This window comes from Paramisgurnus dabryanus, chromosome 16 (assembly GCF_030506205.2).
Source record: "Paramisgurnus dabryanus chromosome 16, PD_genome_1.1, whole genome shotgun sequence".
Classification (NCBI taxonomy): Eukaryota; Metazoa; Chordata; class Actinopteri; order Cypriniformes; family Cobitidae; genus Paramisgurnus; species Paramisgurnus dabryanus.
The window spans coordinates 20399923-20415182 of record NC_133352.1 but is presented as its reverse complement, the minus strand read 5'-3'; the positions used below and the strand labels follow the sequence as shown (position 1 = coordinate 20415182).

Sequence of the window (15260 nt, the reverse complement as noted above, 5' to 3'; positions counted from 1 at the left end):
GGATTCAAGAAATTATATACTGTATATACTATTTTCGGTGAACACTGGACCTCAAATTTTTATAACATTAATAAACGCAACAACAAATGTTCCTATAAGTAAGTACCCAAGCAGCTACCTTTAGCATCTCTGTAGCACCCTTTGTCTTAATACTAAGTTAATACATACAGCTTATCAATATCTAAAAACACTGACTGGTTGAACATAATGGTATAAAGACAGTTATATAAACAAAATAGGATTGCCTAGTTTATATTAATGTAAAACATATTTGAAAGGCAAACATCTCTTTCTCTCATAACCCTCTTCTTTAATCCTTTCACTCACTTCATGATGGATTTCTGTCTTTTCACTTCTTTTTAGCTCTTTGCCATCCATATGTTTCTTTCCTTCATGACTTCATCTACTCCTCTTCCTTCCACAACATATTTTTCTGTTTTATTTGTACCTTCCACTCCCATAGTATTTGATTTTTCTATTATTTTTGGTAAAAAGAATGGATATCAGCCTTTCTTTTCATAATATCCTGGAAAATGCCGCATTAAGTTGTCTTTCAAGCTTTCTAAACATACACAACACTGAATAGTTTTGTCTCCTTAACGAAGACAAATAAAAACATCAGACTATATCATAACGAGCGATTTCATACGCACGTATGGAATATTTAGATTGCTGCAGTAGCTAAGACATGACGGGCTAACTCTAGAAAGAACTGCTTAAAATATATTTACTGCTTACACAAAACTGCAGTTCAGTTGTTTTAACTACCAAGCAACTACCTCGTGCAATATTTAACATCAGTTTAATTTTTGTATTTTTATCCTGATGCAACATTTATCTATAAATATGACCGTATTTAGTACTCTGATTTGCTGATGTGATGCTCAACTTAATGACTTTAAGACACTAAAGAGAAACCACTAATGTTTTAGCAGCATGTGATGATGTGAGGCGCTTTATCAGAATTACTCGCTACAGACGTGAAGAGACTCTTTCTTCATGGACATAAGTTGCACGTTCATAAACATTCTTGCCTTTAACCTCAACGATGGAAAAGTAACGTTTGTGCTTTTTATACTTTGTGCTTGCGTCCGCTACCTTTGTTTTGAGCTCGTTGTACTTGTCATCGCTCTGTTGTTGCGGGTTTGTGCGACTCGGAAGGGATGGACTGCAGCGCGAGAACCGGGCTGCGTGTGAGTGCCTTGGATGGGGCGATGCATCCTTTCACCGCAGTTTCCAAACGTCTCCAACCACGCCAGAAAAGATCGCTAGATTTGTCCTAGTCGCTTTTTTAATAAAGTCGCTAAAGGGGTCTAAAAAGTTTCTTAATCTAGCGACAAAGTCACCAAGTTGGCAAATCTGCGCGGACTTTTTTTACACTGTAAAAGACTTTCTGCTCGGACTGACTGCATGCTTGTGTATGAACTCTGCTGCCTCTGGTTGGCTAACGATGGAAATTAAGCCAATCACCATCAGCTATGTGGTTGTCCCACCCCGTCTAAGACACACAAACCAATCATCGTCAGATGTGTGTCTCCCACCCCCAAACACACGCAGAGAAAAACTACATTGCCTTTCTGGTTAAAAGAGCCTACTCGGGTATAAATTATATATATTAGGATACCCGCGCTGGGGTGGCATATGGGGTGGCAATGCTTTTATTTAGGGTGGCAACTGCCACCCCGTGCCACCCCGGTAGATCCGCCCCTGCAGCAAACTATTATTATTGTAAGACTGGATCACGTTTCTGAGGAAGATTATGCTAAAGTATTACACCAAGACCCCAAACCGCTCTCTTCACACACCCATGCAATGCCTGTTGTGTCTTGCCACAGTGATGTACTACTGTACGTATATCCCTTTAAGAAAGGTGAACTAGTTTTAGCCTCGCCTAGTTTTATGAGACACACAATCCTACTTTGCAAAAAAATAGGACATTGGCAGTGATCGATGTTTTTCTTCTGTGGAACTGAAGCGGGCACATCCTCATTTTTGACGTACTGTACTCAGGTGACGCGTTCAATGCGGCTTGAACTGTATTCAAGACCATGCATTGAGAAACAGCCCGACTGCCATTGTAGTTTCACTCGCATGAATGAAAAAGGACTGGAATGAAACGGTGCCAGAAGTGGGAGGGGTCAGCGTGAGAGGGGAAAGAGGGAAAATAACTAAATGGACTGAAGACCGTAGAGGAAGCGCATGTGTGCAGTTTTAAGCCTATTTTGGCACAGCATTACTAGCGGTTTTTGTTGGATCGCTATGAAAGTCTGACTGAAGAGATGGAATAAGCGCGAGCTGGTCGCGTGCGCGGGACGGATTGAAATCCCGCGTCTCGAGCACGAATGAGACTCAACGTGCCGCTGTTGGAATGGGAGGAGCGAAGCAGGACAGACCGAAACATTTTCATTAAACCTTAATATTTATAAACTTTTCTCTCTAAATCTGGATTAAAGGACGCCATATTGTTCAATTTACACCGATGTGTGGTGTTCACTAGTATATCTTTCATTTTTTCAAGTTTTTTTTTAACATAACATGTTTTGTCGAGTGAGTTGGACAACGAAAGGTTGAGCTGAACAGAGCGCATTAGCCGCCGCCGGGTAAGATCACCTCAACTTATATTAAAATAATACTTATAAATGTTCTCTAAATGAATAAACAAAACGCTAAAAGTGACTTTATCACCCACTGAATAAACAACAAATATGCACTGAATGTACTGAAAGGGAAAGCGTCGCCGTTTGTTCACAATAGATTTCTGTTGACTCAAGTTACGTGCTCAACGAAGTTTAGTGAGTTTAAAGTTGAATGAAAATCAAACAAAAACACATGTACGCTTCTCAGTCGTTGAGCAGACATGAATAATGCTCGTGTTGTCGGTTGTTTGTCATTGAGAATTTGTGTTACAGCGCGACACCAGTAAACGCTCGAGGATTTCATATATATGTGTTTTAACTATATATCCGCCAACCTATTTTATAAACGCGTCAAAACATAGCAGCGGACGATTTAGTGCTTTTGATAACACAAAAGCCTACAAGCAAAAGTATGTTTTTATTGTATTAAAGGTGTAGTGTGATTCACCTTTGCAATGAACTTCAGTTCTGTCAAAACTAATCCGGGTTATTTTGCACTTTGAGGCCTGACGCTTTGCCATCATGTTTGTTTAATGCATCATTATAGAGTTGTGGACAGGTGCAGGTAAGGCACTTTCAGGAAGTCATATTTGCCTTTATTAGTGCTTTTATTTCATGATAAAACTTGAATGAAACCTTCTTTTTCTTTCAGGTGTATGCTAAGTGCATTTTAATATAATTTCTTTTGACCAAGAATATTATATAACTGCTTTAGCACATTTGATGTTCACAGAAGATGGGAATTAATTCTAGTTATTGGCATGATTTTAAGCTGTCTGTAAACTACTTATAATATTTAGTATAAAAATTCATGATTAATATGTATTATGCATTCTCTAGTGTCTATGTAAGCAATGACAGGAATGTTGCAGTGTAAGTTATCTGTTTCGGCACGCTCTCCCCCATATTCCTCCTCAGTCTGACGCTTGTGGAGTAAAAATGGACTGCCTCTCCCTCCCAAGGGCTCTTACGTCTACATCGAAATAGAAGTGACACATTAATCCGTGCCAGAATAGCTTGTTAAATAAGGTGGAAATCAGCATTATGAGAGACATTATAGCTTTTGAAGGAGTGTGTGTATAAGAAAATGAGTCTCTGGATTTGTTAAAATTTTAACCCTTCATGTTATACATTAACTTGTTGAACTTGAACTGGTGAAACATTTGTTTCCTGCACAGATATATGTTCACAGTGAACAGATAAAGTCTATTTGTTCTTGCAAGACAGGAATGTAAACACCCGAGTAACAGATCATCCAATTTATTTTATTACTTTGTACTTTTTATTTCACACTAGCAATACAGGAGACTAGATTGTAATTTATTTATATATATATTAGTGATGCACCGATACACAATTACTGTGCCGATGCGATGTTCGATTTCTTTGAATGACATCTATCGATAGTGAAGTTTTGCTTTTTACTCCTCGCTTCAAATTGTTTGTGTCATGAAATCCTAAAAGTGCAAAGTTCTGCAGTTCTGTTTTTATTGTGCCCCAATTCAAAATACTTAGGCTTAGGAATTTAACCAGCCTCCAAACCTTAAATGAAGTATTAAAGTTTAGCGTTTATCTTGTCTTGCAGTGCTTGTGCTACAGCAAAGAAGTACACTGCTGTGATCTTGTTAAGGAGAGCTGTGCATTTACTTATCATAGTTAACAGACATGCCTGTCAAGAAGATAAAACTTGTGGGGGGGAAACAATAAAGTAGGGGGCAAAGACATTTTTAGAGATCAGAATAGACACGAAACACCTAGCAACCAGACAGAAATGTGCTGAAACCCATTAGCAACTGCGTTATACTGTCTTTGTCGTCATTCACAACACTCAAGCATTTTGGCTGTTTTCTTCACTTTTTTTATCACTTTGGTTTTGACTTCCCCTTCCTAATTTTCAGTCACACAAAACAACTGGCTTGGCAGCTGAGGTAACTGGATCCATGATGGCGGCTCTGTGGAGCTTATTTCTACTCTTTAGGGACCAGAGCTTGGTCATTCGGTTCAAGCCTAACACTGCCACAATGCCCAAACGCAATGTAGCTTGACTATTATAGTTTCTTTGTTCACCTTCGTGGAGCAGTTATTTTGGAGTTGGAACAAGTTTTTGTTCCATACGGACTGGCGAGGTACTACACGTTCCTCATTACAACAGAAGACAAAAGAGCAAACCTTTTAAACTTCTCATTGGATGCTTGCTTACATTGCCAACACACAATGAGAGGAGGTCAAATTAAACCGTACATGCTATTTGCTCTTATGTTGTAAGCGCACAACTGCAATATTATATAACTGCATTGACAAAGAGGCGGCCTCCGGCCAGTCCCTGCTCCCCAAAAATGAAAGCCCTGCACATAATGAAGGCAAGTAAGGCAATGTGAGTGTGATGCAGAACTGGCCAACATGGAAATTAATGCATTAGATGCCAAAGTAGTGCTGGGCGATAATTCGATAACGATAATTTTACCGATAAAAACTTTTTCGATAAAACAATAAGGACAGTTCTATAAGTGATCGATAATGTTTATGCACTGTGCGTAATGTTGCGCGAGCACTTCCGGCTGCGGCACGCGCTCTTGGTTTACAATCACAGTGTCAGTTAGACTTGAAGGAGTGGAAGATGAGGCAAGTTATTAATTTATTAGTAGAGACCTATGATTTTCGCGATGCGGATAACGCGGACGGAATCACGGAATACAAATGCGCGGAAACATTTTCTTGTGTGTAATGTTGGACGCGCAAACAGGGTTCGTCAAACACAGCAGACACAATACAGTAGGTGCAGTATACTGTACTTTCATTCAGCGTCCGCCTTGCGCACGCACACGTCCGCACAGCTTTAAAAGTATATTTACAGGACATTCACAAATTCAGGAAACTGAGGAAAAGCAGCAGATCCAACACTGCAGTGAATATAGTGTTTGCGTATGTGCGCTCCCACAGCAACATGACACTCTTGACATCCATTTATCAGCGTGTATAGCTCGTATATGTATAACACACGCGTGATCACTGAACTAAGTTTTCTTTCTTGTTTAAGTGAACATAAACAGCTGTTACTCAGTATATTGAAACTTAAAGCAGTCTGTCTTGGGTCTTAAAGTGACAGTAGTCTGCTGCTTTTGTGTCAGAAATGTGTTGATTTCATAACAAATAGATTTACATTTAATACAGATGCATTAAAACAAGATTTTAGTATTTGTATTTGTCATGTTCTGAATAAAAAATAGTTTAAAACCATTATTAACTGTCTGGTTTTTACAATTTTCATTCAGGAGCAAAAATCTGCCTTAAAATTTGACAGGAGTAAAGATTTTTATTTATCATGATAATTATCGATATCGACTGATATGGAAAACTTTTTTTCGATAATTTTTTGGGTCATATCGCCCAGCCCTATGCCAAAGTAGCTTTTGAAGCAAGTGACTGTATACACTCTAAAAACACTCTTGACATTGGGTCAAAAAGGAACAAACCCAGCTGTTGGGTTAAAATAACCCAGAAAGTGTTTACATATTACCCAACAATAGGTTGTGTTCGTCCTTTTTTGACCCAATGCTATATTAAAAGTAACCCAGCATGTTTTACAGTAAATATATTTGTTTATGTAGGTTTATGTAATAAAATATGTAGTTTGGGGCATCTCTAGTCAGTGTGAGGAAATCAGCTGTCAATTGATTCCTGTATTAGCATTCCTAACATTTCATAAATGGTGTTTGAAGCTTGTTGTTAACATGTTTGTTGTTAGCATGCTAACACTAATATTGTTCTGATGCAATACTATGCAGTACACGTGGCCTTTCTTTTTATCAGGATTGCTTTTAGTTGCATTTGTGTTGCTGTCTCCTTCCACCTCTCGGCAGGGCTGTTCTCTTAGTTACAGCCAGGTGGGATCAGGTTACTTTACCTTGATTCCTACATGTTGTTAACCCGTTTGTGACAGGCAGGGTGTGTACGCATGAGCTCCCTGAAGGCGTGGTTTCTGCTGTATTGAAGGGCAAGTTTCGGCTTTTTGTTGAGCTTTAGACTTAGGATTTACTGCTGTGAGTTTTCAAATTCTTATATTCTCATAAAAATTTGAATGCCTGCCTACGGACCTGTTTTTTGAAAGGTTTTGGTTTTGAAGGTCACCTTTTGAATCTCCAATGTAAAACGTTGTTAAAAATATCAACAAAAGATAAAAAACAAGTCTTGGTCATTTACGATTCATAGTTGACATTCAAGGTAAATCCCAGAGAGCAGTATAAGAGTATCCCTATAGAAAATCCTGTACAGCAATATTATAAGATGTTAATACCACAGTACTATTTTTCTTTAAAGTTTTTACATGGTACCTCAAGTTACATCCAATAGAGTGCCGCAGGGATGACATATTTTTGTAGGCTAACCCTAAGTTAGCGGGATACTTCTTCGCTGCCCATTCAATTTTTGCTTTTGGATTATTGCAAAAAAATAAGCTCTGTGTTTAACAAAAGTTAAAGATACTTGCACGTTTTGTCTAATAAGTTAATCTTCACAGATGAATACATATTTTGTATTGTAAATGCCTTAACTAGAAATATAAAAAGTCAATTTTTACTTTAAAATTCATAAAAGTTGTGTTCATCTGTGAAGACTAATGGTGCTTTTCCATTGCATAGAACCCCACGGTTTGGTTTGGGTCAGATTGGGTCAGCACACTTCACATTGGCTTGGTTAGCTATTCCATCGAGTTTAGTAACACTTCGGAGTGGGAGGGATTATAGGCATGTCGATATATTTGTGCTGCCTACTGCTATCATACAAGTGAGAGCGTCGTTGTACATTCCCATACATTCATTTATTTCTCAGTCCGCCACAAAATTAAAATTGACCACCACAAATAGATGTTTGCACATCGCGTTTATCTCAACCTCTGTCTCACTTGATAGTTTCTGTACAAACACCGGGGGTGTCAGTCAATGCGCTCCGCTGAGCCTCAATTAAGTTGCATTTAAGAATATATGCCAACGTGCGTGTTGTGAATGTGCCGCCACAAACTGAAAGTCTGGAAAAATTGGTACGGTGTTCCTGATTCACAACCTTTGGATGTTTTTCATCGCTGAAAGGGAGTTTGGGAACTGATAGGAAAGCACAGATGACAACAGGTTTACACGAGACAGCGCAAGCTAGCATGAGGGTGAAGCTAATCTTTTACATTATAGTGATGACGTTGGTAGTGACGATTCTCTCGGACCAATCAGTGATCTACAGTGTTTTCACATCATGTTTTGGTATCAGCTCGGGTCGCTTGGAACCCCGCCCGAGGTGGTACTAAAAAAGTATTGGGTACTACATACTGCCCCCAGTTGAAAAGCTTCCAAAAGTAGGCTGACCCGACCCAAACCGTAGGGTACTATGCAATGGAAAAGCACCATAACTTGTTAGACAAAGCATGTAAACTTTTGTTAAACACAGCTTATTTAAGTCTATGGGAACCAGTGTCCTGCTAACTTCCGGGTTTGCCTACAAAAATACATCATCCTTGCACCACTCTATACCAGGTACCAAGTACTGTTGCCTTGACTTTCTGTACTACAGGTTTGTCCATGCGGTTCACTGTTTTTGTGTTTGTATGAATCGCTTGCTAAGCTTGCGAGTTGCTCAACCACAGCGCAGCAGAGGTTTTGCGCATTTAATTAAGAGTCCGCTTGAACAAGCAGCCATCATGTTTCAGTGCTGCTCCTAAAACAAACGCCTTGTTCAATATGAAAAATGATTACAGTTCGACATTTGTTGGAGGTTTTCATTCCATTATACTGAATAGTGCATGTTCTACTTAATTAATATGCATAATTAATTATCTGGCAGGAGATATTAGTGCATAGCTCATGCAGATACATGATTAATATCCATCTGTTCCCCAGGTCATTAATCAGTTCGCAATAAGCTGCTGGGCTGCCCTGTTCGCTCTGCACCTCCGCTTATAAGAACTGGACAAGAGCCTGGAATGATGGCTGTAAATATAAGTCTTCCTGATAGACCCTGTGCCTCTTCTCTTTACAGAATACAGTCGCTTCGAGTCCAAGATCCACGACTTGAGGGAGCAGATGATGAACAGCAGCATGAGCTCTGGCTCGGGCTCCCTCCGCACCAGTGAAAAACGTTCCCTCTATGTCAGGTATCCTCATCGTTCTCGTGTTCATTTGCCATTCACAGCCATGCATTAAATTGCATTTATCTGGGTTATGTGTCTTTCACAGTAATAGTTAACATGGATTACCCATAACTTTCAATGTTATGCCACACAACATGAAACACATGATATGCATACAGTATAGATTTTAGCATAGCATAGCATTGTGGGACATGGAAGGCAACGACGGATACATCTACGCTTCCTCCTAAAATCAATCAGATAGAGGTATCTCAGGAGACAGGAAGTAAAACAAACATTGGATACATGTCTTGATGTCTTCCTGCCTTGGAATGTGGCCTCGGAAGGCAGCGTTTTATAGCTTTCTGATGCAGCCTAGATTTTTTCGGAGACTGCTTCATTCCTGTCAATCAGTAGTGTGCAATAGAGGACAACTTAAAGATCTTGTTTCACAGACCTTAAGGCCAAACCGTGGTACTGATGTATTGTAAGATATGTAAGTGTTCATTGTTTTTTTTTAAGACACCCAAACACGCATTTTAGTCTGGGACTTGGTTTAAACCGGGCCATAATTTGCTTTTTATGTCTGGATCCATAACTTGAACAATAGTGTTGATCAGTAGGGTCTATATCTGCATCGAAAGGAAGCTGTTGATAATAGTTCAGCCGCTTAGCCTCATGAGTCAGCTTAGCATGTTTGTTAATGTGAGATCTTAAGGCTGTTTCACATTGCTGTGAATACACTGATGTGATAAAGGAGTAGTGTCACAGTGGCCAATGCTTCTCTCCCCCATACACAGCGCTGTGTTGTGGCCTGTGGTTGTCCTCTTTCTCTAAAATTATCTTCTTTGCCATCAATTCAAAGTATTTGTCTCGGTGGGCTTGTAATCGTTGTGTTTCGAAAGGGAGGTATGTAGAAAACAGGAGGACTTGCTCTACTGGTTTTTCTGCCTTTCATGGGACCTGTCTGACAGGTAAACCCATTTTCCCCCGGACACAATGCCTGCCTGTGTTTGTGTACTCACCGTCATCTACCATCTGGTTTCCTGAAGAAAAATGATTGGGATCCTCTCTCACCTTTTTGCCCTTGAGCAAGGTGCTTAACCACAGGCCGACTCTGGAGGAAGCAGAGATGTGGGAAAGATCTAGAAACAATAAAATGGTAGTAAATATGTGCTAAGTATAGGAGGGTTGGAGCTTAACAGTTATGCATTGCTAGTACAACTGCTGCAGTGTATATATTTTGTGTACATAAAATGACTTTTTGTGATCATACCACCAGAGGCGGACACTAGTTGAGTATTTTAAGTAAATTTTCCAAGCATCTGTGCTTTATCAGATTGTTTGTCTTAGGAAAAATGTACTTTACTTGACTGAAAAATGTTCACTACATTCTAAAGCATAGAATCATACTGTGTATTTCTTTTATATTGCATATTAAAATTGATTTAATACCTAATTACACAAAAATTGTGTACTTTTACTTTTCTTGAGTAACAAAAATACATTTTTACTTAAGTAAAAGTAAAAAAAACCTAGATGTTTAATGTACTTAAATATTAAATGTAAGCCAAAAAACTTGAAATTATGAAGGGTAGTGGAGTAAAAATTATGATAATATACTTTGGAATGTATGTTTTCCATAGAAAAACACTGATAAAATATTAATATTTTTATGTAGAAAGTAAAAATACTTAAGTACACCTCTGCATACCACTACTGTGCACATGTTCACTTATGTTCTGTTGTTCCTGTATGTATATCCCACACCCACCCTTTAAACAAATACAACAAATGCCTTCCAATGCAAACACTCTTTTAAGAGACTGTTGATATACTGATTGTTTTGTTTGGCTTTCTCAGGGCTCTCTTTGACTACGACAGGACCCGGGACAGTTGCCTGCCCAGCCAGGGTCTCAGTTTCTCCTATGGGGACATCCTGCATGTCATCAACGCCTCTGATGACGAGTGGTGGCAGGCACGGCTGGTTACACCCCACGGGGAGAGTGAACAAATTGGGGTCATACCAAGCAAGAAAAGGTACAGTACTGCCAACAAGCCAGAACGCAATCATAACATTTCGCCCTAGGTCAAAGGATGTGTTCATTACCATTCAAAGCCTGTGTGACTCCTACTAAACGTTGTAAACGTTTCGATCCACAGGGTGGAGAAGAAAGAGCGTGCACGATTAAAAACAGTCAAGTTCCACGCGAGGACGGGCATGATTGAATCTAACAGGGTAAGTGAGACCTGTGAGAGGCTCGTGGGAGCTGCCCCACTTGTGTGGGAATTTGTGATTCTCACTGGCTCCGATTACTGAGCATCTCATTTCTCACAGAAACACACATTCAAAAGCAAATACACACCCACTGTGCCTCAAAATCAGGTGTGCTTCTCAATACTGGACTTTCAGGACCCTGCAAAAAATAGAGTCATGATTGAGAATCACTGGATTATAGATCAGGGGGGGCAAACCTTCATTTGGCATGCCAGGCAGTTTTTTATTGTATTAAATATATTTGAGTTAGGATTTTGCTCCTAAATGACTTGTTGGAATGCAAACAAAATCTAATAAAAGGCACGAGTCTGCAATGTAGTGTATTCAGTTAACTGCTGCTTTGACATGAATTAGTGAAAATGCAGCAAAATATTTTTACACCAGTATCAGACAGAACGTGATATGTCTTACTATTTTAAGAAAGTATTGCCGTTTTTAAACCTGTATTTGAACCACAAAATACCACCACTGCTTTGATATTTGTATGTACAGTATGTCCAGTGACATGGACAATGGTAAATAAGCAGTATTTAAGGTGTTTTTATATAAACAGGGTAGAAGGAACCCCAAGTTGGTGTCAATTTGGAGTAAATAAATCCATAGTATGTGTGTGTATTCAGTAAAAACTTGAATCTTGAATCAATATGTTTGCCCACCTCTGGTATAAATGCTTGCTATTTTTATTGTGCCATAAAAGAAATAGTTTATCCATGATGATAATTCTGTTATCATTTACTCGCCCTGTTGTCATTCCTTATGTGACTACAAAAAATGAGGAAGAATATTTTTGTTGTGCTTTTCTATGTTAAAGCTGTTAATCCACCAAAATGACAGAAAGGTATTTGAGAAGTAATTTTATTTTCATTTCTCTCATGTTCAAGCTGGTACATCACAGCTATGATACACGTTATTATAAAAAGTGTTCGGCATCTGTAATGTAATAGTCAGTTTTTTACATACAGAAAAGTGTGCGTGTGCGCATACCAGATTTTTGGAACCCTGCGTACGTTGTATGTGTAGGTTGCACATGCACATACAGGAGAATGTAGGGGAGAGCGGGGCACAACCTAACGCTTTTTGGTTTTAGCTCAATCATTTAAAAAATATTTGAGTTTGATTTAATTATATTTTTACACAAGCAACACACACATCTCTGCTACAAATGAACATTTGCAGTTTGTTTCTATTACTTACCATTCTTGGACAATTAATGTGACAGAAGTGCAAACGTTACAACTTACCCCATAGGTGGGGTTAATTGTAACAGGCAGGGGGTTAGTTGTAACACTTGATAAAAATTAAGTTTGCAGGAAAATATTTCAATACTATGTTGTCAATATACTTGAAGTGGATATTGTTTATAAATCTGTCTATAATAGACGGGTATCAACACTGTATTCATTCATCCAGCCCTTTTCTAACTATAGTTCAAATAAATGGATACAAATGTCTAAATATGTGAGAAAAAGCAGCACAATTATGACAAAAATAATTTTTATATGTGACCCAGTCTGCAAAAACCATACGAAAGTCTCAAAATCAAATAGGGAGAAGATAAAAATCAAAGTCTGATTTTAGCCATTCATTTTATTATGATTTTAATCTTTGACGTGAACTTATACAATCAATATTAAAGATATGAACAAAAATAAAATTTGACACAATTATTGGTAAGACAGGCACATTTATTTTGTTGGCAGCCAGCAATCATTAGTGTGTAGCCTATTTAAAACAACGGCAAGAATTATGCTAATTATGTTAGCTGTTTCGTAATCGTTAGTGCTGAGGTTGAAAATATTTCAAGCCTACCAAAAAAGTTGCTAAGAGTTGCTGCAGACATATTTTAAAATGATGCAATGTTTTAGTCAACAAGACACTGATTAAGATGACATAACATTGGTTTTCGTATCTTACACAACCAACTCAGAAACCGAAAAAAAAAATATATGATGAAAAATGTACTTGCATGCCACCAACACTTGTTCATCAATAAAAACATTAATACCTTTCCATAAATTTGCGAGAGACTGTCTTTTGGCAGCGTGAAAACAAAACTGGAAAACAAGTTGTTCAACCCTGTGCAATAATGTAAATGGTCTGTGTTACAATTAACCCTGCGTTAGTTTGTGCCCCGCACACCCCTACTATGTAGCCCAGGAGATACATTGCATTTTGTCCTAATGCACATGCGTCGAAGACTTTGTACACGTAGGAGTCATATAAACTATACTTTGCAAGGTTGACCGTGCAACGTTTGCGTACACACAAAAAACATACTAAGACTATACTCTGGGCATGTATATCCATATAAGACTACAGCACAAGGCAAATTTACTTTCTATGTTCCATGGAAGAAATCCTACATATTTATAGTGACAAAAGGGTGGGTAAATGATGACCGAGTTTTCATTTTGCAAGAACTAACCATATTAAAGGTGAAGTGTGTAATTTCTAAGCTACTAGTGTCATCACACCTGAATACTCACCATTGGTCAGATTGGTCAGTCTCACCCCAAAACCACACCATGTGTTGAGCCAGTGTTGCTGTGATGGGCTGGTTGGGATGCTTAAAAAACATTGCAATGTTTAGAAATTGCCACAGTGTTAAATGATTCTGAAAACTTGTGAATGAATTACTTATGAACTGAAATACAAAAGTTTGTTGACAGTAACTAAAACATACTTCACCTTTAGGTTTTTGTTTTACTTTAAACATCCATGACTTTCTGCTGCAGTTTGTGTAATCAGTATGACTCAAATCCATCATTCCTTGAGTTGGGCATTTCCTTACACAGTCACAGTAAAATGTTTATCAAACTAAACTGAAAGTGTTTTCTGAATGTAGCTTGTGTTTGAGTTACATATTTACATTCGCAATCCCAATCATGTGTTTGTGCACGCACATGTTGTCTTGTTTTATGGTTTTATTTTTGCATGCGTGCCATGAATTACATTGAAATCCATTCTGTTTTTTTTGTTTGTTTTATTTCATTCCTCAACATCATCCCCCCATTCTCGGATCATCTCCATGCAGCCAGTTAAAGTGAAGCGCAAAAAAAGCTTCAACCTTTCTCGCAAGTTCCCGTTTTACAAGAGCAAGGAGAATATAGTGCAAGAGTTGGGGGAGACCGAACGTGAGTATGAACGTGTGACAAGGGCTCTGACGCTGTCCTTCATGCTTCATCCTGTCACTGTCACTCACCACAGAGGTGGCTTCTGATTGGCTCATGGTATTTCTGAGCCAATCAGAGCCTCTCTGGTCTTTGTTCTTGCTATGAGAGGAGCCTTGTTTGTGCACTTGTCGCAGATGGGAGGCTGCGCTAACACTTAAATGCTGTTCTTAAACCAACATGTGAATTCACGTTGATATGGTGTAACGGTAACGTGCTTCTAATTGTAATAATGCTAACATTTCCACAGTCACAAAAAAACAAACAATAGGATTATACAAAATTAATTATGTGTCAGCGTACAGCAAAGTGGTGTTAGTATAGCTCCATCCCTCGAGAGCGCTACACCTCTCCCAGCCTCTCACTAACCTCTCTTCTTCTTTCTGCTCTCTTCTTCGTTCTTGCTTTCACCTGTCGGGACGCTCAGGACTTCCCAGGGTTAAGCGATGACTTTTATGGATCAAAGGGTTTGAGTAAGTGTGTGGTTCCTCTTTTCAAGCAGCTTTTCCTTGAGCCACACACACATTTTATTTTCTCTCTGTCACTGAATCTTCTCTCTATCCTACAACTGAACTGACCACATGTTTATACATACCTGTAGAAAGGCTCAACGGTAAAAATGTTTGAGATTATCCGGACAAATGACCAAATTCATAGCTGAGTGTTCACTAAATCTTACCTTCGTTCAACTCTGTATGAGTCGATAAAAGCAATTTTCACGCTAACAAACGATAGTCATGGCCGATATATCTTGTTAATCAAACAGGATTATGCAATGATTTGAATCTGTTTCTAGAAAATGTAAAGAAACATCACTAATTTAATGTTCAATATTAATTGTCATTATATGAATGGGAACTTTATCTTTAGAATGTAGTTAATGCAAGTTAATATAAACACCAAACTATTGTTCAGGGTTCCCACGTGTCCTTGAAATCCTTGAAAGTTTGTGAATCTGGAGGAAAAAAATTAAAGGCCCTGGGAAGTTCATTGAAAGTGCTTGAATCTATTTTATGCAAGAAGTTTTCGGCAAAAAATCCATATTATTCCCTGTGTAGTGTAGG

At 38.5% G+C, this 15260-nt stretch overlaps 1 protein-coding gene across 6 annotated transcripts in view; it reads left to right on the top strand.

The window, feature by feature from the left end:
• The window catches only part of dlg3 (discs, large homolog 3 (Drosophila)), a 102786-nt gene that overhangs the window by 79930 nt on the left and 7596 nt on the right, over positions 1-15260 (top strand). For 3 of the 6 annotated variants that reach the window (XM_073812195.1, XM_065271921.2, XM_073812196.1), the window contains 4 exons: positions 8658-8772; positions 10612-10788; positions 10912-10987; positions 14061-14160. In XM_073812195.1, the coding sequence (XP_073668296.1) occupies positions 8658-8772; positions 10612-10788; positions 10912-10987; positions 14061-14160 (468 nt within the window). Of the gene's footprint in view, positions 1-1971; positions 2601-8657; positions 8773-10611; positions 10789-10911; positions 10988-14060; positions 14161-14623; positions 14670-15260 lie in introns of those variants that run through there. The other 3 variants (XM_065271925.2, XM_065271924.2, XM_065271926.2) reach the window with 2 other exon arrangements.